We start from the raw sequence: 21,069 nt of genomic DNA on the forward strand, positions 1-21,069 counted from the left end.
GCCCTTTGAGTCTGGTGAAGGAAGGCTTAGGGAAAGCTCCCAGTAAGCTTCCCCAGAATGTATTTAGTTACATGCTGGCCTTTAGAAACCAGACTGCCCGCTTTAGAGCTCTCGCACAAGAGAACCTAGAAGCAATCCTGGAAGACATGAAACGGTTGTATGACCAGAATGCCACTCTGGTAAAGTTTCAGCCTGGGCAAAAAGTGTGGGTAATGGCGCCAGTGGAGCTTAGGGTGCTTTAGGACAAGTGGACTGGGCCACTTGAGGTGGTGGAGTGCAAGACCGAAGCCACCTACCTGGTGGACTTGTGGACACCAGGGAACCCCTTAAGAGTCCTGCATGTGAACCGTCTCAAGCCACACTTTGAGCAGACTGAATTGTCCATGCTCCTAGTGACAGATTATGGGATGGAGGAAGAGAGTGAGGCTCTTCCTGATCTCCTGTCTGCTGGAGAGAAATATGGGACTGTGGAGAGAGTGAACATCTCCCCCTCCATGACCTCAGAACAACAGAGGGACTGTTGCAAGGTCAGTTTGCTTCTCCGTTCTCCATGATCCCAGGGTCACACACTTGTGTACACATGATGTGGACACTGAGGACCGGAATATTTACAGGGTGATAGATAAGGTCAGGGATAGCATCAAAGATGAGGTATTTAAGATGTTAACTCTAGGGGTAAATCACTTTTCTAGCAGTCCTTGGGCCAGCCCAGTGGTGTTGGTCCCAAAGGCTGCTGCTCCTGGTGCCACCCCAGAACTCTGATTCTGTGTTGGCTACCGGGGTCTCAATGTGGGCCCTAAAACTGACATGCATCCCATCCCCCGAGCTGATGAGTTCGCCTATCGGTTGGGAGCTGCCAAATACCTTAACACTTTTGATTTGACATCTCGGTACTGGAAAATTTCCCTAACTGAGGGGGCCAAGGAGAGGTCAGCATTTCCTACCATGTAAAGTGATGCCATTCGGGATGAAAAGTGCCCCTGCCACATTTCAGAGGTTGGTCAGCCAGGTGTTGACTGGGCTGGATGACTTCAGCGCAGCCTACCTGGATGACATTGCAGTGTTCAGTTCCACTTGGGAGGAACACTTGCAGCACCTCTGCAGAGTGTTGGAGGCCCTGCAAAAGGCAGGCCTCACTATTAAGGCCAGTAAGGGCCAATCGGACAGGGTTCAGTGGGGTACTTGGGACACACGTAGGGAGTGGCCAGACGGCACCCTTACAGACACAAATTTGAGACAATTCTGGCTTGGGAGCCTCCTAGGACCCAGACTGAGGTGAGGGCATTTTAAGGCCTCACTGGCTATTACAAAAAAGTTTATCAAGGGATAGGGCACCATTGTTGCCCCCTTGAATGAGTTCCAAGAAGCAACCAGGGAAGGTGATCTGGACAGAGGCTTACCAGACCACTTTTGATGCCCTGAAGACTGCCATGTGCACAGCACCTGTGCTGAAGGCACCAGACTACTCCAAGGAGTTTGTTGTGCAAACAGACACATCAGAGCATGGTATAGGAGCATTACTCTCACAGCTTAATGAACAGGGCCTAGACCAACCTGGAGCCTTCATTAACAGGAGGTTACTTCCAGGGGAACGTGGGTGGAGTGCAATAGAGCGTGAAGCTTTTGCTGTGGTCTGGGCGCTGAAGAAGCTAAGAACCTTCTTGTTGGGAACTCACTTCTGGGCTCAGACCGACCACAGGCCCTTCATATGGTTAATGCAGAGGGGTGAGAATCCGAAATTGTTGAGGTGGTCTATTTCCCTACAGGGGATGGACTTTATGGCACAGAACACACCAATGCTGATGGTCTGTCCAAATTCTTCCGCCTCAGTGATGAGAAGTCCCATGAGGATGAGTAGTTGCTCCCCACTTTCAGCTGAGGGAGACATGTGTTAGACTTGGCATCCTTGGTGTGTTTTTTTTGCTTTTTGCCTCTGTTTCCCAGGTTGTTGATGTGTGCTGGGCTCTGTTTTGCTGTTCTTTATACTCTGGGCACTTTATCACTTCTATCCAGTGCTAAAGAGCAAGTACTCCTATGTAAAATGTATATGTAATTGGCTTTCTATGATTGGCATATTTGATTTACTAGTAAGTCCCTAGTACAGTGCACTAGAGGTGTTCAGGGCCTGTAAATCAAACACTACTAGTGGGCCTGCAGCACTGGTTGTGCCACCCACGAGTAGATCTGCATGCATGGCTCAGACCTGCCACTGCAGCGTCTGTGTGTGCAGTTTTAAACTGCCAATTCAACTTGGCTAGTATACCCACGTGCCAGGCCTCAACTGTCCTTTTTCATACATGTAAGGCACACTTAAGGTAGGCCCTAGGTAGCCCCATGGGCAGGGTGCAGTGAATGTTTAAGGTCGGACATATATTAATGTGTTTTATATGCCCTAACAGTGAAATACTGCCAAATTCAGTTTTCACTGTACAAGGCCTATCCCTCTCACAGTTTAACACTGGGGCTACCTTTACATGTTATTAAAGTGCAGATTCTCTTTTTGAGCATATGGATATATGGAGTTTAGAGTCTCTGAACTCACAATTTAAAAATATATCTTTTGGTAAAGGTTGTTTTTAGATTGTGTGTTTGAAAATGCCACTTTTAGAAAGTAGGCATTTACTTGCTTCAACCATTCCGTGACTCTGCCTGTTTGTGGGATTACCTGTCTGGGTCAGTTTGACAGTTGGGCTGTTTGCACCTCCCCTCTAGACAGTGACACAAAGGCAGTTGGGGTATAGCCTGCATATCCTCTCTGATGAAACTCCTGCCCTGCCAGGTGGTGCTCTATCCAGTCCCTGGCCCCTTGTAGGTTGAAATTGGAGGACAAGAACTAAAATTGACACACAGAACAGCATGCGGGGACATTTTCTACCACCTTCTGCAACGCGGCTGATAAGTGATGCGCCACTGGCTTCGCAGCTGAAATCGAAACTCTACCTGCATCACGGCTGGGGGATTGCTGTATCGTGGCTGGAGAAACGGTGTGCAACACCTGCATCCGGAGGCTGGTAATGCCACAAAACCCACGCAGCCCAGTCTTCTGATACCGTACGACCGGATTTTCCATGCATTGTCCCTGGGCATCAAAGTCAACCCGACTCTGTGCGGATCCGAGGTACCCTGTCTGGAAATCGGCGCATCATTCTCTTGCGAGGGAGAAAAATTATGAATCGACGACCCAACTGGAGAAGGAAATGCCACACAGACTCACCTGCCCGTAAGGAATCGACGCATCCCTGACTCTTCTGATGCATGCGGCTTTACTTTTTGACGTTAATTGTGTAACAACAGCATTCTCACTTGTTTCTAATGATTAAGACTTATTATTTTGAAAATTCATATCTTGACTTGTGTATGTTGGATTTTCATAATTTTGGTCTTGTTAGATTTAGATAAATAGTACCTATTTACTAACCTGGTGTGTTGTCCATTTTGTAGTGTTTTCACTATATTACTGTGTGTGTTGGTACAAATACTTTACACATTGCTTTTGAAGTTAAGCTTGCCTGCTCATGCCAAGCTTCCAAGAGGGTGAGCGGGGGTTAACTGAAGGTGATTCTCCTTTACCCTGACTAGAGTGAGGGTCCTTGCTTGGACAGGGGATAACCTGACTGCCAATCACAGACCCCATTTCTAACATGGATGTTTAAAGGGACACTGTAAACATATGAAAAGCTCACACATTTTACAATATCTTTTTTTAGTGCAGATTTTATTGACTAATATTCGATGGAATTGTAATAAGCTATTAAGTATAATCCACTCGTCTGAAGGAGCCAATCCTTGAACTCGTAGCACCCCAGTCACTGTATTGCCTGTATTCCCCAGGCCTCAGGTAGTACTGACGTCCTCTGTAGTTGGGCTCTTCATAAAAGATCCACTGACCATCCTGCACATTGCAGGAGAAAATGTCATTGAAGTGGAATCGGTCATATACATTTGGGCAGTCATCTGTAAAGTCCATCATCTGACCTCCGAAGTCACCTCTCTCGTAAACACGAATTCTGAAGGATCCATGGTGCTGTGATTTAAAAAAAAAGCAAAACAAAAGTCTAAATAGTTTTACAAAATATTGCTTTCCTTATAGCTTGATGGGAATTATTTCAAACTGTGCAATTAAGTTTGAAAATTTGTTGCATCCAGATGTTCCAAACCTCTTCAGTATATTGCTAGTTGACTACTGAATGTGCACTACTGTAATATAATAGTCTCCTCATGAGTGTAAGTGACAATCACTTTTACTATCCATCCCAGTCGCCAGATTCTCAACATCAGGCTGCCTCTGGAAACCCTTTTGAACATGATCCAGTTAACTCCTGCTCCTATTGGCGCATATCAGATGGAGCCATTGGAGGGAGCAGGCAATGTGGGTTTTGGCCATCTCGCAATCCATTGTCAGATACTGTCTCTGCGGCAGTGGGAGCAATATATGTGGCTTTGAAAATAGCTGCCATTCTGCTAGAACAGTGAATATGAATGTTCAAATAGTGATACTGTAACACTGGTTAAAACTCAGCTCAGAGCCATTGTTTCAAAGGGCATCTGAGCGTCACCTTGTTCAAATGGGAGGGAGGCTAATACATACATTGTAAATTAGCAGACCTGTATCAATTATAATGTGGTGAAGTCACATCCCAGGATGACTTCCACCCTTTGATAGAAGTCACTTTGCGGCTAACTACTTAGAACAGTAATAAATAAAATGTTGCTAGTCATGCGAGCAATCCTAACATATGACATTGAAAATCGTTCTTTATTCAAGCAGTTTGGTAAAAACATTTATCATCATCAGAGCACTTGGTGGTGCATTTACAAGGCCTGTGGTGCAGGGCAGCACAGCAAGTGCCTTGCTACGTCGCTCGAGTTTGCTATGTCGCTCTGCAGCTCCGGGAAATGGCAGAAATCACCATATCTACAAGATATGGCACATATATGTCCTGTCCCCCTGTACCGGTGCACACATTGCTGCATAACCCCAGCACAGGCACCATTGCACCATGGTACAAGGATGCCTGCATTGTGGGGATGATTGTTTTTGTGCAGGAAGGAACTCCTGCCTGCACAAAAACAATCACAAGAGGTGTTTTCCTCTTTCCCCTATCTATGTGTGATGTAGAATGCTGCACACATAGAATGAGGAAAAAACTGGGAGAAATAAAGATATTTTCCCCGTTGAGTCTCTCTTACGTGGCTTCAGAATCTGACGCATTCCCAGACTTGTAAATCTGGAATGTGTCAGATTCCTCCCGGTTCCCTGGATGTTGCTTGGGAAAACATAGAAACCAAGAAGCGCTGCATATAATGTAAGAAAAGATTATAGCAGATGTTTGTATGATGCCGATCCCCCGCCTTAATATATTAAAGTGAAATGAAAAATAGGTCACAGCATTTCATCCTTTGTTTTCTTCACGTCCGAGGATCGTATGATCCTTTCCATCGCACATAAACGCTTTTAAAGAGCATCAGACCCCTATTTGCTTAGTGGCACCGTGGCACTTGTATTCACAAAGCCTTTTCTAAAGAAACATTTTTTTACTCTTCAGTCTAACCTAGACCATTCTTCAATTGTTGAAGTAAGAGAGAGTCCAGTTCTAAAACGTTTTTGTGCACCTATGTTCCAGTTAAGTGCACAAATACATTTATGAGGTTGAAATCACATTCCTGCGGGCTGTGACAATATCTAATTGGATTTTCCCATAGGGAAATGGTGTCAATATTCTGGAATGTTCTCACTTTCAAATCCAGGGTTAAAGATGGGTATATGTGGTTGACTATGTGAGTAATCCTGGAAATGTTTATGAACACCCAGACACTTTGCAAGTATTAATAAACACATTGCAGGCAGTTTTCCTCATCTAAAATCCAAGAAAAAAGTCTCCAGTCTAGGGCAGGCAGGAGTGTATTTCCAAGGCGAGGTGTGGAAAGAAACAACCCAAGCCTCATCTTTCACGAGTATATAGTTTATATAAGGATACTGTATTCCCCGTGAGGAAATAACAAAAAGGTCAATCTGAAAATGGATATTACACCTATAGAACTGTACCACTACTGCAATTTTGCATGCAGAAATAACAACTTATATGAATACTTCTGGAGATGGGCCGGTTCTGCAGATTCTCAGACATATGGCTGGAAGTCTGTATTGATGAAAAAAAGCTGAATATTTGCTACAAATATTGCAGTAATCTATATGAACAAACGACATTTCCTGACTGTTTTCTTCTTTGCTGTAAAAAATAGTCTTAAAAATCTGACATTTGTGTAAGCGTCAGAAGGACATCTCTGTAGAAGAAAATATGGATTTTAGTGAGCCTGACCAACTTTAAATTGACTATTTCTTATTGGGTCGTGTATGTTCACACAAGTTTACATTGTAAAGGTTTTAACATTATATAGTATAAGCATATCGCAGTTTGGTTGAAGTCACATATATATGGTACATCTTTTGTAATGGTAGATAAGATGACCACTTCCAAACGCAATACAAATAATTGCCACTTATTATTAGTCTTAGATATTTGGTTGCGTTTGTAATTGTGAATGAGAAGGATGACGCCTTTCCTTTTTTAATTATTTTAAGGTCAATTTGGCCCTTGCCCATTATGCGATGTCCTCTCAGTAGAAGCCCAGAGCCCGCAACAGTGCTGCTCCAAAGCTGCCTCGCATGTAGCAACGCATACTGCATTACCTCCCGTCCCTCCCTCGCCTTCCTTTTAACCAATGAGGCCTCCTGCCTCCCCCCTAGACCCTCCCTTCCCCTTTCAAAAACCCCCCACACCCTTATCCCCTCCTGTTCTTTTGTCTAGCCCACGCTAGACGGTTTTCTTTCCCTTTCTTACCTGCACGGCGGGGCCTGGAGGTCGTCGATGGAGGCACTCCTCGGGACGCGGTGCTCCGCGAGGAGTGCTACGGCTGGGTCATGTCTTGAGCGAACGGCATGGCTGCTCGAGAGGCGTGTACTGGGGGCCGGCTGACGGGGTCAGCCGGCCCTCTGTGGCTGGGGCGTTAGTTTCCGGGTTTCCGCGCCGCGGAGCCGCGAGGACCGAGGAACTTCAATTTTTGGATGCTGGTCAGGTAGGACGGGCGTTCTGCCCGTGGTTTTTGGGATTTTTACAAGGATTGTGACCTTTTTAGGGTTTGGTGGAGCCCTGTTAGGGAGGACCAGGGTCCTATATGTAGGGTAGTGTTTTGGAATGAAAGGCAGTGTTATTTTGGTTACCATGCCTAAAGCTCCAGCAAAGAGATGTGGTTGTCTCTTCTTCCTCCTCGGAGGTGGGAGGGGAGGGTAGCATTGCTCTTCCTGAGAACCCACAGGTACCTGGCAGGGGTACTCCCCTCATGTCTAGTGAGGAAGTGCAGGATATGGGTGAAATGGCTGTCACCAGGGCACTGCAAGCTGGCGTGGCCAGGACTGATCAGTCTAAGCGTGCGCACTCATCGGTAGCGGCAAGGAAATCCTCATCGGAGAGTGAGGATGAGGCCCCATCAACGTCATCTGGGGGGAAATAGGTTTCCAGAAGAGGTAATGTGGGAAGTGATGACACATGTTCGGGACAGTTTAGGTTTCCCTGTGTTTCAACCTACAAACTCAGAGTCTCATTTATTTCCTCAAATATCAGACGCCTTTTATGTTTGCCATGCCTTTCCAGGGACCTGTGAAGGATATGGTGTTTCGTGAGTGGAAGGATGTGGAGAAGGCTCAGGTTCCACGATTCCTTCAGAAACTTTACTTATTTGAGGGTGAGGGGGTTTTTCCTCCTTCAATACGCCTGGACTCTATTCTGGCTACTCTAATTGGCAAAACGGCAGTCAATCCGGAGGATTGTGTGCCTACGTATGCCACAGACCGTAAAGTGGATTCAGGTCTTAAGAGGGCTTTTGCGGCGGAGAATCTGGCGCTGAAGGCAGGGATTTATTCTGCTTATGCGTCACAATCATTGGTTCAAGGCTTTGATAAACTGGCGGTGGCTGTACAGGAAGGGGCGGAGTGTTCGGAGCTCCTGGCTGGTATGGAACAGCTGGCCAGATTATTGGCGGATGTGTCTTCAGATATAGTCCGTACTTCGGCTCTGGCATCTGGGTCTTTGATTGGGGCTCGTAGGTCCCTCTGGTTGCGTTCATGGACGGCTGATCCAGGGAAAACGGCGGCCTTGTTGAGACTGCCGTTTGAGGGTTGTAACTTGTTTGGAGAACTATTACCATCCATACTTTCCAAGGCGTTTAAGGAGCGGAAGCATGCCTTACCTTATAAAGGGGTTTCTTCTTCGGGTAAAGGGTGGAAGAAGCATTCCAGATCTTCTCCTACTAGGGTTGCTAAATCCTTTTCGTTTAGGAGACGGCGTTTTCATCCGCGTTTTTCACCTAAGAAGTCTACTCCTGAGACCCGGGGTGGTTTCAAGAAGGGGTCCTGGCATTCGCTGTGGGCCTGGCAGAGGGCCGGTTGGGGGATGACTGTGTCACTTTCTTTCAGCTTGGGAGGACAGTGTAACCGATCATTGGGTACTAGACATGGTGACCAATGGTTATGTCATAGATTTTGTGGCGGTTCCTCCAGATTCCGGGGTGCATCCCACACCTCTGCCTTCAGAGGGGTCTTGGAGTGGAGCATTATTGGACGGAGTGCGGGACTTACTGGTCATGGGGGCCATTTCCCATGTTCCGCTAGACGACCGAGGTCAGGGCACTTATGCGGTCTTGTTTCTTGTGCGGAAAGTTTCAGGGGGATTTTCAACCGGTGCTCAATCTGAAGGAGGTGAATACCTGGATCAGGACAGTGCATTTCCGCATGCTGTCCATTCGGACTATTTTTCCATTGGTCAGGCAAGGGGATTTTCTGGTGTCACTGGATCTGCCGGATGCTTACCCACACGTACCGGGGGCATGGTCCTCTCAAAAGTTCCTGAGGTTTGCTGTGGGGCAGGATCATTTCCAGTTTTGCTTTCTGCCTTTCGGTCTGAAATCTTCTCCCCGAATTTTCACGAATATGCTGGCTCCTCTAGTGGCTTTGCTTCATTCAGAAGGGGTGTTTCTGCACCCTTATCTAGTCGACATTTTGATTCATGCCCATTCACGAGACCTTTTGCAGAGGCAGGTGGCCCAAGTTCTGGGGGTCCTGCAATAACACGGGTTTTTGATCAATTGGGTGTAATCAGACTTTGTGCCGTCCCAGGATCTGGTTTTTCTAGGGGCTCGGTTTCAGCCTATTCCAGGGTTGGTGACTGTGTCCGAAAAGAGGTTGGATGCTCTCCAGGCTTTGGTAAAGAAGGTATGGTTACTGTCTGCTCCCCGGGCTCTTCTATGGTTGCGACTGCACATTTGGCGTCAGTGATATTTTGGGTTCTTGGGCACGTTTCCATCCCCTGTGCTTGATGACGTGGTTCTTGAGTAGGTGGGATCCAGGGTCCGGTTCTCTGAAGGACGGGGTTCCAGGGTCCGGATTGATTCACAGAGAGTTGCAATGGTGGTTGGATGCAGACCACCTGAGGGTAGGGGTGTCTTTGTCACCTCTGAGACCCGTGGTGGTGACGACGGATGCCAGCCTCTCCGGTTGGGGGGCATGGATGGGGTCAGCTCAGATTCGGGGGTTTTGGTCCCCTCGGGAGGCGAGTCGGTCATCTAATTGGCGAGAATTGCGGGCTATATTCCTGGCTCTGGTCCATTTCCAGGATTCCCTGAGGGGGTTGGCGGTTCTGGTTCGCACAGACGACTTAGTGGCCGAGGCTTATGTCATTCGGCGAGAGTGGTAAATGTTCGGGCGGATCTACTGAGCAGAGTGATTCCTTCCTCTCAACTTTTCTCTCTCCGGAGGTCTCTGTTTCGGCATCTGGTTCGGCTTTGGGGTCTTCCAGTGCTGGATGTGTTTGCGTCAGTAGAGAATGCGATAGTGGAGTGCTTCTGCTCCCGGTTTCGGTGTCCCCAAGCATGGGAGGTGGACGGGATGTCATGTCCTTGGCCGCAGGGCCTTTTATATGCGTTCCCTCCGTTTCAACTATTCAGGGCGTTTCTGTTAGGTGCCAGTGGCTTTGAGTTCTACCTTGCTGGCTTCATGGAGACGTTCAACTTTGCTTTCTTATGGTAGACAGTGGAAGGTGTTTTCGTCTTGGTGCTTAAGTCGTGAGTTGGATCCTTCCTGCGCTTCTCTCTTTGAGGTGATGCAGTTCCTGCAGGACGGTGCTCGTTTAGGGTTGTCAGTGGCTTCTCTTCGGGTACAGTGGGCGGCTATTCAGGCATTTAGGGACCATGGCGTAATCTTCAAGTTGAAGGGCGATTGATGCCTGGATTTTTTCAGGGGCTTATTAATTTATTTCCTCGCCCGGTACGTTCTTTTCCCTCATGGGATCTGTCCTTGGTTTTGGATGTGTTGACGGGGGCCCCTTTTGACCCATTGGGGGACTATGATTTGCGACGTCTATCTTTGAAGACGTTCTTTTTGGTCGCCATTACTTCGGCTCGTCGGTTGGGGGAATTGGGGGCATTGGCATGTTCCTTTCCTTTTTTGTAAGATTTTTCCCGATAGGGTGGTTCTGGTTCCGGTGCCTTCCTTTATTCCAAAAGTCAATTCTTTGTTCCATTCCAGGCAGGCGGTCATCCTTCCTTCATTTTGTCCGGATCCCTCATCTGGGGAGGAGGTCCGTTTGCATTTGTTGGATGTACGTAGGGTTTTGTTGGAGTATCTGCGGGTGGTGGCTCCTTTTCGTACAGGGGATTTACTGTTTGTTACTTTTGGTCCGGCGCGCTAAGGTGAGAAACCTTCCACGGCTTCCTTGAGTCGGTGGGTTCGATCTTTGATTCTGTTGGCCTATTCCTTGAAAGAGGTGGTTCCTCCTCTAGGGATTCAGGGGAGGTCTTCCAGAGGCATGGCGGCGACGGTGGCAGAGCTTCAGGGGACTTCAGTGGTGGAGATTTGCAGGGCCGCCACTTGGGCTTCTCCTTCGGCGTTTGTGCGTCATTATAGGCTGTCGGACTTGGGTGGTTTGGAGTCGGTGTTTGGTCACCGGGTCTTATCCTCTATGAGATAATGTTTGGGATGTTCTTGGTGCAGGATATTAACTAAGGGTCTTGCAACTCGATGTCCGTCTCCTGCGTGTTTTTCTTGCTATGTCTCATTGGTTAAAAGGAAGGCGAGGGAGGGACGGGAGGTAATGCTTCCATTTTCTTACGATAATGGCATTACTCCTAGTCCTACTCCCTCGCCTTCCTTTTCCGTTCCCTCCCACCCTCCCGGTACGGACTGTCCGAGTTGCGGCTTGGGCTTGGTTTTTGTACAGGAGGGGATAAGGGTGGGGGGGGGTTTTGAAAGGGGAAGGGAGGGTCTAGGGGGGAGGCAGGAGGCCTCATTGGTTAAATGGAAGGCGAGGGAGTAGGACTAGGAGTAATGCCATTATCGTAAGAAAATGGAAGCATGATTCTCTGCTTGTTCACAGATGCATGTTGAACAGACACACTTTCTCACAATTACAAAAGTAGTCCTAATCTAGAAAGCCGCAGAGTGGAAGTTTCATCGAACAGTAAAATTACCTTCTCTGGTGTCAGTCAGCCTATACAGATTCTACTTGATTAGTAAAATCTGTAAATCTAATACAAAGTTGTAAAGGAAAAGATTTATCTCTTGTTTGTATTATAAGATTGTGACATCACACCAAAATTAGCAAAAACATTAAAAGTAACATAGAAAGCATGTTTGCAAAAAGGAACATTGACTTTAAAATAAACACATGCCCCTTCCTAAATCTTTGTGAACATTGGACATACCGGGCATAGCGTTTACTTAAGCAGGAAGTTAATTGTAGAAATCATAGATGTAAAAAAACTCATATTTTTAGTTTATGAAGAATGTCTATTTTTGTAATTCTTATCTTCCAAACTCCAATCTTATATTTAATAAAATCAGAACTTTCATTGAAGAATTCATCTTATCTTATCTTATCTCATCTAAGCAGGATCTTCTTCTCTGCAGCTTACCTCTGTGCCTCACTGTGGTAGGGTGAGATGGGGAGACAAAGTTTTTCGGTGGGGGCAGCCAGACTCTGGAATTCCCTCCCTTGCCATTAGGCAGGTACACACATATTTTTGTTTCAGAAAGAAACTGAAAACTTGGCTGTTCTCCCATTAGGGAGGCGGTGACCATGGAATGGCCACGGCGACGGCCCCCTTTCTGTTTTGTATCCTTGCGACTCACCGGTTCTCCTAAGCTCTTCGATCCTACGGCCGGAATGCGCTTCACAAATAACTTACAATACAATACGATACTATTATCTTATCTAAAGTTGGAGTGCAAAATACATTTTCCCTAGCAAGCAGTAGCATATTGAGTGTCTGATTTCAAAGCTCATGATAAAGACGTTGCCAAACAATAATAGATTAAATGGACGCTTATCAGCACGTAAATAAAAAGAGCATTTCACACATATAGAAAAATAAGGTTTTTGCAGATTTCTGCACCACTCTAATGGTTCACAAATATTGGCGTGAGTTTCTGTGGAATTTTTTGAGTAAAACTTACTTCTGGGATCGGACGGCAGGACCTGATGGAGTCATTATAGCCCATCCAACGCTCATACTCGGGGTACTCTCCACGCCTCAGGAAGTACTGGTAGCCCATGTAGTTGGGACGTTCATACAGGATCCAAGGACCACTATGAACTTGGAGGGAGTTGCAACGGTGAAAGTAAGAGTGCAAGTCGGAGCAATCCCCGCTACACTCGTAGGAATGCCCCCCATAGTTCCTGTCCTGATAGAAAATGATCTGACAGGAAAAAGATTGCAGAAGTTAAACGTGATTTATGCCGTACTAAACATTGAACACTATGCTGCAATCAGAAAGACAGATTATCAATTTGTCAGGTGACATACTTCATTAATAGTATCTTCCACTTCCTTATGTAGCATACCCGCACCTCTTTTGCCACAGGTAGCACTACTTCTTGCCCCTCTTGCAGGGGAGCAAGGAATAGTGGGATCTTACACCGCAAGGACTTATCCAGGCGTTAGTCTGTCATCCTTCTATATCCAGGCATTAGTCTGTCATCCTTCCATAGCAACTCTGGAGAAGCTGAAAAGGCTGGCAGGGGGATGCTGGGACCAGACTTAGCTGATACATTGGGGGTACATATTTACCAGGGCCATCAGCTGCCCAGGGCTCAGCGCCATCTCAAAAACTATGGGATAACTTTCCAAAGACTCCAGTGTGAGGTGTGATAGGTGAGGCCCTCTTCCCTGAGCCTCGCAGCAATGGTTCAATGCTGTGAGTGCCGAGGTAGAGATGCCCTGCCCTGGACCACGCTGCAGAAACAGCTTCAAACCTCTGCCAGGTGACATTGGCTGGGTTGGGCAGCTGACTGGTAGTTCAGTTCCCTGTACTCTTTCAGTCACACTCCTAAAGACATTTTCACCTGAATTAGTTTAACGTTTTTGTATTTGTCAGCTTCCCCTACCTGTTCCTCTCTCTGATTCTAATCCCTGTATGTGCATGACAGCGATTAGACAAGTACTTACAGTGCTTTAGATGTTCGTCCTTTCTCTGCATGAATAAAAAGCAGGATATCCTGCAGGGGTCACCCACAAAGCAAAGAACAACATCCCATCAGAATGGCCACTGCTCACCTTGAATGGTAAGAAAGGTAGAAGAGCAGAGCATGACGTGTACAGGTGAAATAAAGGGGCTAACACAAATGGGAGAAGGTGAGAGGAGGAGGGAGAAATGATAGGTAAGCGTACAGGAGGAGGGAGAGAGAGAGAGACAGCATCAGCAAGAAAAAAATAAGTGGCTGGAGAAATAGGAGAGGGGGGAGAGGTGGATGTAACAGGAAAAACTAACGAGGGAATGGAAGAGGCTGCGAGAGAGAGAGAGAGGGAGAGAGAGAGAGACAGAGAGAGACAGAGAGAGAGCAGTAGTTTAGGAAGGATTTCATGGCCTGTTGCCATTATGGTTGGAAAATACAGAAAGTATCCGGGTTCAATGTGCCTCTCGGGTCTCTGGGCCCCAATGCACTGCACCTGGTGCACCAATGGTAGCTTCTCCCCTGGGACAGAGATGAGATGAAGAGTATAGCTTTCATAAAAGAGGGTTAAAAGGGCAAAATCAGCTAAAATGGTATGCTGATGAGGGAGAGTGGGAGTGTGGAAGAGGAGATGTGGATGTAAAGGATGAGAACAGGTAAAGGGAGGAAAGAGCATGGGGGAGAACAGTGGTGAAAACAGCATATGGAGGGGATAGGTTGAAGTTTTATAAGTTATAGGATAGGAGGCAGCAAAAGGGGGGTGGAGGCAAGGGAGAGATGAAATAAAAAGAGTATCCCACGAAGGGAGTAGGTTTCTGTTAAAGAATCAGAACAAATGAAAGGAGGGTAGAGGCATGGGGGATATAAAATGTGATGAGTAGAACATGGAGGAAACAGGTGGATGTACAGTGGCAGAACCAGCGAAAATGTTAAGGCTGTAAGAGGACCTGAATCAGTGAGAAAGGTAAGAAGCAGGGGTAGGATGAGGTGAAGTGTAGACCATGGAAGGGGGAGATGTATGTAGGAGATGCAGAAACATTGAGACAAGGTAAGAGGCTGCAGGCTAAAATGGTAGATGCAGGTGTAAAGGGGACAGACCAGTATAAAAAGTGAAAAGCCCAGAGGGAGAGATGAGAGGTGAAAGGTAGTACATAGGTGCGGGATGTAGATGTAAGAGAGACTGGAGAACTTAAGTGGGAAGATGAAAAAAGGAATAGTGAGAGGGTGACATAAGGGGTACAATCAGTGAGAAATGTAAGAGGAGAAGAATTGGGGTGTACTGTAGAGAATTGGGGAGAGAGGTGGATATCAGAGGGACAGAACAAGTAAGGGAGGGTATGAAGCTGGGGGTGGGGGGAGATGCATGTAGGAGGGGTAGAATCCACAAGGTAAGAGACTGAGGGAGGGATGAAAAGAAGACCAAAGTATGGAGAGGGGGAGGTGCATGCAAAAGGGATAGAATCCATGTGAAAAGGTAAGATGCTTCAGGACAAAGCAAGATGAGAGACAAATGTAAAGGGGTAGAACCAGTGAAAGAAGTAATTAGGCTTGGCGAGATTAGAAGTGAATGTTAGTGTATGGATAAGAGGTGTGAATATAGGGGAAGCAGAACCAGCAAGTGAACATAGGTAATGTGGACAGAGAGGTAATTGTGAGATCCCCATTGAAGAGAGGAGAATCACTAAAAGATGGTAAGATGGGTTGAGACAAGAGGGATGAGCTGATAAGTCCATTTAGCCTTCTGCCAAAGCTTACAATTTCCTATCTTTTTGTTTTCCCTTTAAACTTTTCAAAAAAGTTGGCTTAGTTTTGAGATACGTGTGTCATCCTTTACAAGCACCTATGATCAATGTGAATGGGCAATTTCAACCTGATCTCTGTGTATTCTGTTATTCTCCATCATTTTTCTATTAAATCCAGCTCCCATGGGGAACCTCTGTCTGCTCATGTCTAGAGTTGAGACCTGACATCAAAGTTTCTGTCCTGGTCTCCCTTTTGTCTGTCTTCCTTGTCTCATCAATGGTTCATACCAGTGTTAAAAACTAAAAACGTTGTTGTGGTTCAGCTTCTCCAGCAATCCTTCAGCAATGTCAAAATATCTCAGAATCTTTTCATCTATCTCTTTGTGGCTCTATTCTCGAAAATCCTTAAAATAAGAAGCCTACTGCCAAATGACCTTCATCGAACGTTTTTTACTCAGTGAACACGTGCCAGTTGAATTCTGGCATCTCTACTATGTTAGATGATTTGTGTCTGTTTCTCAATTAAGTATGAAGAGCAGCCTTCATATCACTAAATCTTAGTGTCACATCTGAAACTATTTCCCAGCTGATGCTTATGAATCTACTGAAACAACCTGGAATTCAAGGTATTCCCCTGGTGTGCCTTATGTTTGTCCGAGAGTTCTGAAACAGTCCACTCACCATCTATTCTTTTATGTACTAAACCTCTGATGTGCAGAATTTCTTGGCCCTCCACTTTTTCATCTTTATCTTTCCCAGTTAGCCTTCCTCAAATAATCAATTGGTTTCTTGGTACCCACATTTTCATTACCCTAAGTAACAATCTGGTCTCTACATAAGAAAATGTTCTGTCTTGCCTGCCAGCAGTTGCTTTCTGGATGAAGGCATATTCATTAAACCTCTACAGCAATAAATGAAGGGTACTCATTTTTAAGGGGACTCATACAATATGATCTCCTTGGTGGCCAGTAGACATGGGCCAGTAACCCATCCTGATTGAGTCAGCAAAAATTATTGTTTTCATTTGTCAGCATCTTCTCTCCTTGTCTGAAGAGATTAACAGTGTTTCATTCACTTACTTTTATTACATTTGTTTGCAACACACAATCTCCCCTCTTAGTACTCTAAGGCTGTTGTACAGTCAGTTATATTGTCCCACCTAGATTACTGAAAATGTTCTCTATCTTGGACTTCTTGTCATTTGGGTTTGGTGAGCCTCAAATCATTCAGGACACTGCTTGGTTCCTCTTCTGAGTCTGAACCAATACTATGCAATTTCTTCTCACCTTTCTGCTGTCTCCTGGTTTCCTGTTACCAAATACTCTATTTGCAAAGTATTATTAGTTTGTCATTGTGCACTCCATAGAACAAGGTCCTCTCTTTCTTAAGCAGTATATTACTCCTTACATTCATTCCAGAATCCTAGAGTGTTTGATAACCATGCTTCTGTGAAATTGCAAAATTGAGAGGGCACATATTGAAGGCAGATTCTTCCTCTTTGTTCTTGCACAGGACTGGAAATCACTCCCCACCTGAGCTGCGGTGTGCCTCCAGTCTTTCAGAAAAACATTAAAACTGGTCTTTTTCCTACATTAGTACATTAGTACATTCAACAACTCTGCTTTGGAAGTCCCTTAGCTCCAGGTTGCCATGTTAGTGTATGTTCACTCATCTTGTTAAATAGAATATTACATAAAGAAAAGTACTTAAACTGCACCATGTGCTGCAATTTTACAAAAAGTCTCCAGGATGGGGGGAGGTGTGGAAGCCTAAATACTTTGTAAATGTATTTTGAACCCCTCTTAGGTTAACTCAAATGCATCTGCCTCAGTGACATTAACAGTGTATTATTTAGCACAAACTGTCTAAAAAGCTAGAACCATACATACCACACCAATACTAGTAGTACTGCCCCAAAGTATATTAAAATACAATATTTGCAATTTGTTGTGGTAAAATTCTTTGAATGAAAACCTTAACGGTTGTTCAATGCTCAGACCAGTGTTTCAGACCAGTGTGTTTTAAAATGCACAGTTCACCACATATGCTCCTCATGTTAAGATGGACATTAAATTTAACTCCCCTCTTGCATTAGAAGTGTTTGCCCCCTCTCGTATTTGTATGCACCCCTGGACCAGCACTGCAAGGGAAGGAAAAAGTGGTCTCCTCTGCTGGGCACCGCAGCCATGGTCCTGTGCTTCTGGGATCAGCAAGAGGGTCCTCCCTCTCTTGAGCCTCACAGGCATAGTGCAGCCATGGACCAGACTTTAGGGTAGTTTTTCTTTCCATGTTCTGCTGGTTTGTCCCACTTTTTTGTGGGCCAGACACTAAATTTCCCACATTTTGCTGTTCTCATAGAAAACAAACAAAAGGCTCATCAAGAGCATTTAGCATCCTGGAAGGGTGCACCTATCTCAGTGGCCCATAAAGGGAGTGTGTGGTGGCTTGTTTTTCTTTACAGCTAGGTTGTGTGGGCGGGGTTGCAGCACAGTAGATATACTGCACAATGCACCTTTAGGGATGCAGTTTTTAGAGATGCTAAAACTTAATGGGAACAAATACATTTAAAGGTTCTCAATGTGTGATTAAAAACGCTGATGAGGCATATCCTTGAAATATGTCTGTGGTATTTATTTATTTCATTAGGCCTGACACTTAAGTACACACATATTTTCAGACTAGCTAATTGAGGCACACAGAGATTCTGGTAACATTAGAAAATTAGGAGACCGAGACTGCCACATAGTACTGCAAGTTTCAAACAGTATAACTTTACAACATATTACAGTTTTGATAGTAGATGATAGATGATGCGATTGTGCACTGTTGAAACCGCTAATCTCCAAGGTAATATTCAGTTCATTGTCGTTATTAAAAGCTTTTGGATTCTTATAAAAGTGCTCAGTCTTTCACTCTTTGTACCTAATGGGAGCAGAAATTAAGGTAAAAAATTGGTTGCCAAGGAGCACAAAGTCTGGATATATATGAAGGCTGAGATTACAAGCTATGCCTCCTGGAACACAATTTGGGTGGCACTGACTCTAATGACAAGGCCAAGAGATTACCCTTCCTATGAAAATGTCACTATGTTTTTGGACCTGTCCACATTGATGATCCAGTCTTTATTTTAAGCACATTTGGGTTAATGGTAAAGCCAGGTTTATATGTGAAAGAGTAGGGACCACTGCCTACTCTGAAAAAATATTTTTTGTGACCGCATAACTGCGATTATTTTGTGACCGCATTCAGGGTAGCAAAACAATCTTACACCCCCCTGTGACTCGTTATGAAGAAGGGATGCCCTTGGCATGCTCCTTCCTAATGACAACTCGCAAACAGGTAACAGGTTACGGACTTTCACAATAGGATTGTTACATGGGGGAAAGCCTTTTCCCGGTTGCAAACAGCCCAATGGGCCATTTGGGACCGGGAAAAGGCTTTCATACATCTGGCCCTAAGTTCTATGGCCAAAATATACATCTCGGCCATATCTAGAGATGGTGTTTGCCAACTCTAGTAAATTGTCCATCTGGCTAGGGGTCCTGTTAATGTGTTTTTAGCAGCAGTTGCTACTTGTATTGGGCCTGTTATTAGCTTTTCAAATATTTTCATGTAATGGAAAAAAGGCAGAAGTAATTTCGGACACCTTTATTTTGAATCTGGAGGAGTACGTGGTTAATTGGCAAGATTCGTGATGGATACCATTGTTTACAATTGCAGTTTCAGAATTTAGAACTATTACTTTTAATTTGGATAAATTCTCTCTTTTGGAAACGTGTCTCTCAAAACGTGGCAAAAGCAAGCAGTCAAGATGTCATGCAGGAGTTGGTAAAGGTGTTGGACTTCAAATGCAGTATGCCACCTTAATCATACCCTGTAAGCACTCTATCCACCATTCTAGTTATGTTTTTTAAAATGGTCAGACTTAGAGAAGGTGGTTATGGAATGAAACACCAAAAAAAATGCGCTCTGTGAATATTAGTCCCCCAATCTACAACAAACATTTCACAATGTCTTTGTGTGTGCAAAGTGTCCTGTGAAATGATGAGTAAAATAAGCCACTATGCAAGACTTAAATGCTGTGACTGAAAGCGGGCAGACTCAGACAGACAAGGACCTGGAAAATCAAAAGTTAACCAATTGGCCTATGGCTGGGGCCAGTTGGTGGGACAATTATCCTTTTAACCAAAATCCAGTGCATTTACCTGGGGACAGGCGCCATTTGGTACATCGTAGGCTAAATATGAGTCAAGTTACTTGGTTCAGGGCCCTTTGCATTCTGGCAAGAGGGGTCTCTTTTTAAAACTGTAAAGCTCTGGCATTTCAGTAGCTTTATGTTGCACCTTGCTGGATTGCATCTCCTAATACGTGCAAACTACAACGAGTCTACTATAATAAGCCCCTCTTATTGTATTGCTTTAACTTTAAGCTTGTTTAGTGACTGGTTCACTGTAGCTTTGGGTGAGATTTTTTCCTACTGGCATCAAATTATTGCACCTTTTCAGCCATTTCTTCTTTATATCCAAGTTAGTTCATCTCTTTACATATAAAGGGAGTTTGAGAGTAGTTACTGTGTTTAGGCGCTCCGTGTTGTAGCTGTGGTACAGCTTTTGCTGCTTCTGCTTGCCAATATACGCCACCCCACCTGTGTAGGACATTTGTGCCTTCTTCTCTCATGTCTTGAAATCTTTATTTTGTGTTCTTTCCTGCAGCTCTTGCAGTTCACTCACCTGATCCACAATGTATCCCTTTGTATTGATCCCTATGCCTGCTGAAAACCAAATGCATCATCTTTAGATCTCATTGGCAGAAAGGGAGGTTTGGGAGTCACTTGTAGACCTGCTGGATAGCTCTGGGACAATCTGTCTTGGAATTTAAATCACATCTCATGTAAATTATAGGGGCCTCAAGTGCTCCTATTCTGCCCAGGGCCCCACAAATACTATATCCCAAATGCCAGAGTGTAGTGGTGGAAAACTCTTGACCACCCCTTTGAGGGATGAAAAAAACATGTATAAACTATTGTGTAGCCCAGCTCTGATGTCACATCACTGCACAACCGTTTCCAAATTTGACAGTGGTATCTACCTGTAAGATAAAAACCTATATATATTTTCAAAAGGTTAACAGATATAATAAATTAAACATATATTTTGCCTATTAATATGTGTAACCGTTGTTCTTCTGAGTCATCCTTTTAAGAATAGATTAACTGAACCTAAAGCCCTCGCAGAGAGTCACACTTTTCTTTTAAATACAAACTCCTGTTTTCTTGGTTTCAGTAGCCTGTTTCGTAAGAACTGTACATTCAGCTATTAATATTTGACCAGCCATAAATTCTGCTTCTGTCTTAATTATGTGGGAACATCTCTGGAATGTATCTTTGCTATATCATGTAAGCTGATAGGTGATGGTGTTTCTCAAATTTCTATGAAGAGGCATGATGCATAATATTTTTAAACTTACCTTTCCCATGTTGAATGTTGGTATTCAGGAGCTGGGATAGTTATACTGTCCTGGTTTTGTCAGACTACAGCCTTTTTATATCCCAATTTCTAAGCCTGCAAATTCAACAAAGGGGACTTTTCTGTCCAGAAAGGTAAATGCACAGCTCATTTCATTCGAATTGTTGTATGAGCTGTTTAGCCTTTTGTGCTGGGCGTTTTGCCTCCAAAGGTTGTAGTTCATTGCAGCATCAGGGTGTCTGTAAGCAGCCAGCACAGCGTAAAATCTAGCACCACGCTCTGAATGTAGGTAACCTATCTGTTGGGTTCAATAACTACACATAGACACAGTACATCTAGCAGCTAAACTCATCAAACAGT

The 21,069-nt window shown here is 44.8% G+C and overlaps 1 protein-coding gene across 1 annotated transcript; it reads right to left on the reverse strand.

The window, feature by feature from the left end:
- Positions 1 to 3,733: 3,733 nt before the first annotated feature.
- LOC138283462 (gamma-crystallin-3-like) lies at positions 3,734 to 20,748 on the reverse strand. Its single transcript, XM_069221418.1, has 3 exons — positions 20,711 to 20,748; positions 12,506 to 12,748; positions 3,734 to 4,024 (listed from the first exon to the last, which is right to left on the reverse strand). Exons 1-3 carry the CDS (start codon positions 20,717 to 20,719, stop codon positions 3,752 to 3,754), a joined length of 525 nt encoding a protein of 174 aa, XP_069077519.1. The 5' UTR covers positions 20,720 to 20,748; the 3' UTR covers positions 3,734 to 3,751.
- Positions 20,749 to 21,069: the final 321 nt, after the last annotated feature.

Source organism: Pleurodeles waltl, chromosome 3_1 (genome assembly GCF_031143425.1).
Source record: "Pleurodeles waltl isolate 20211129_DDA chromosome 3_1, aPleWal1.hap1.20221129, whole genome shotgun sequence".
NCBI lineage: Eukaryota > Metazoa > Chordata > Amphibia > Caudata > Salamandridae > Pleurodeles > Pleurodeles waltl.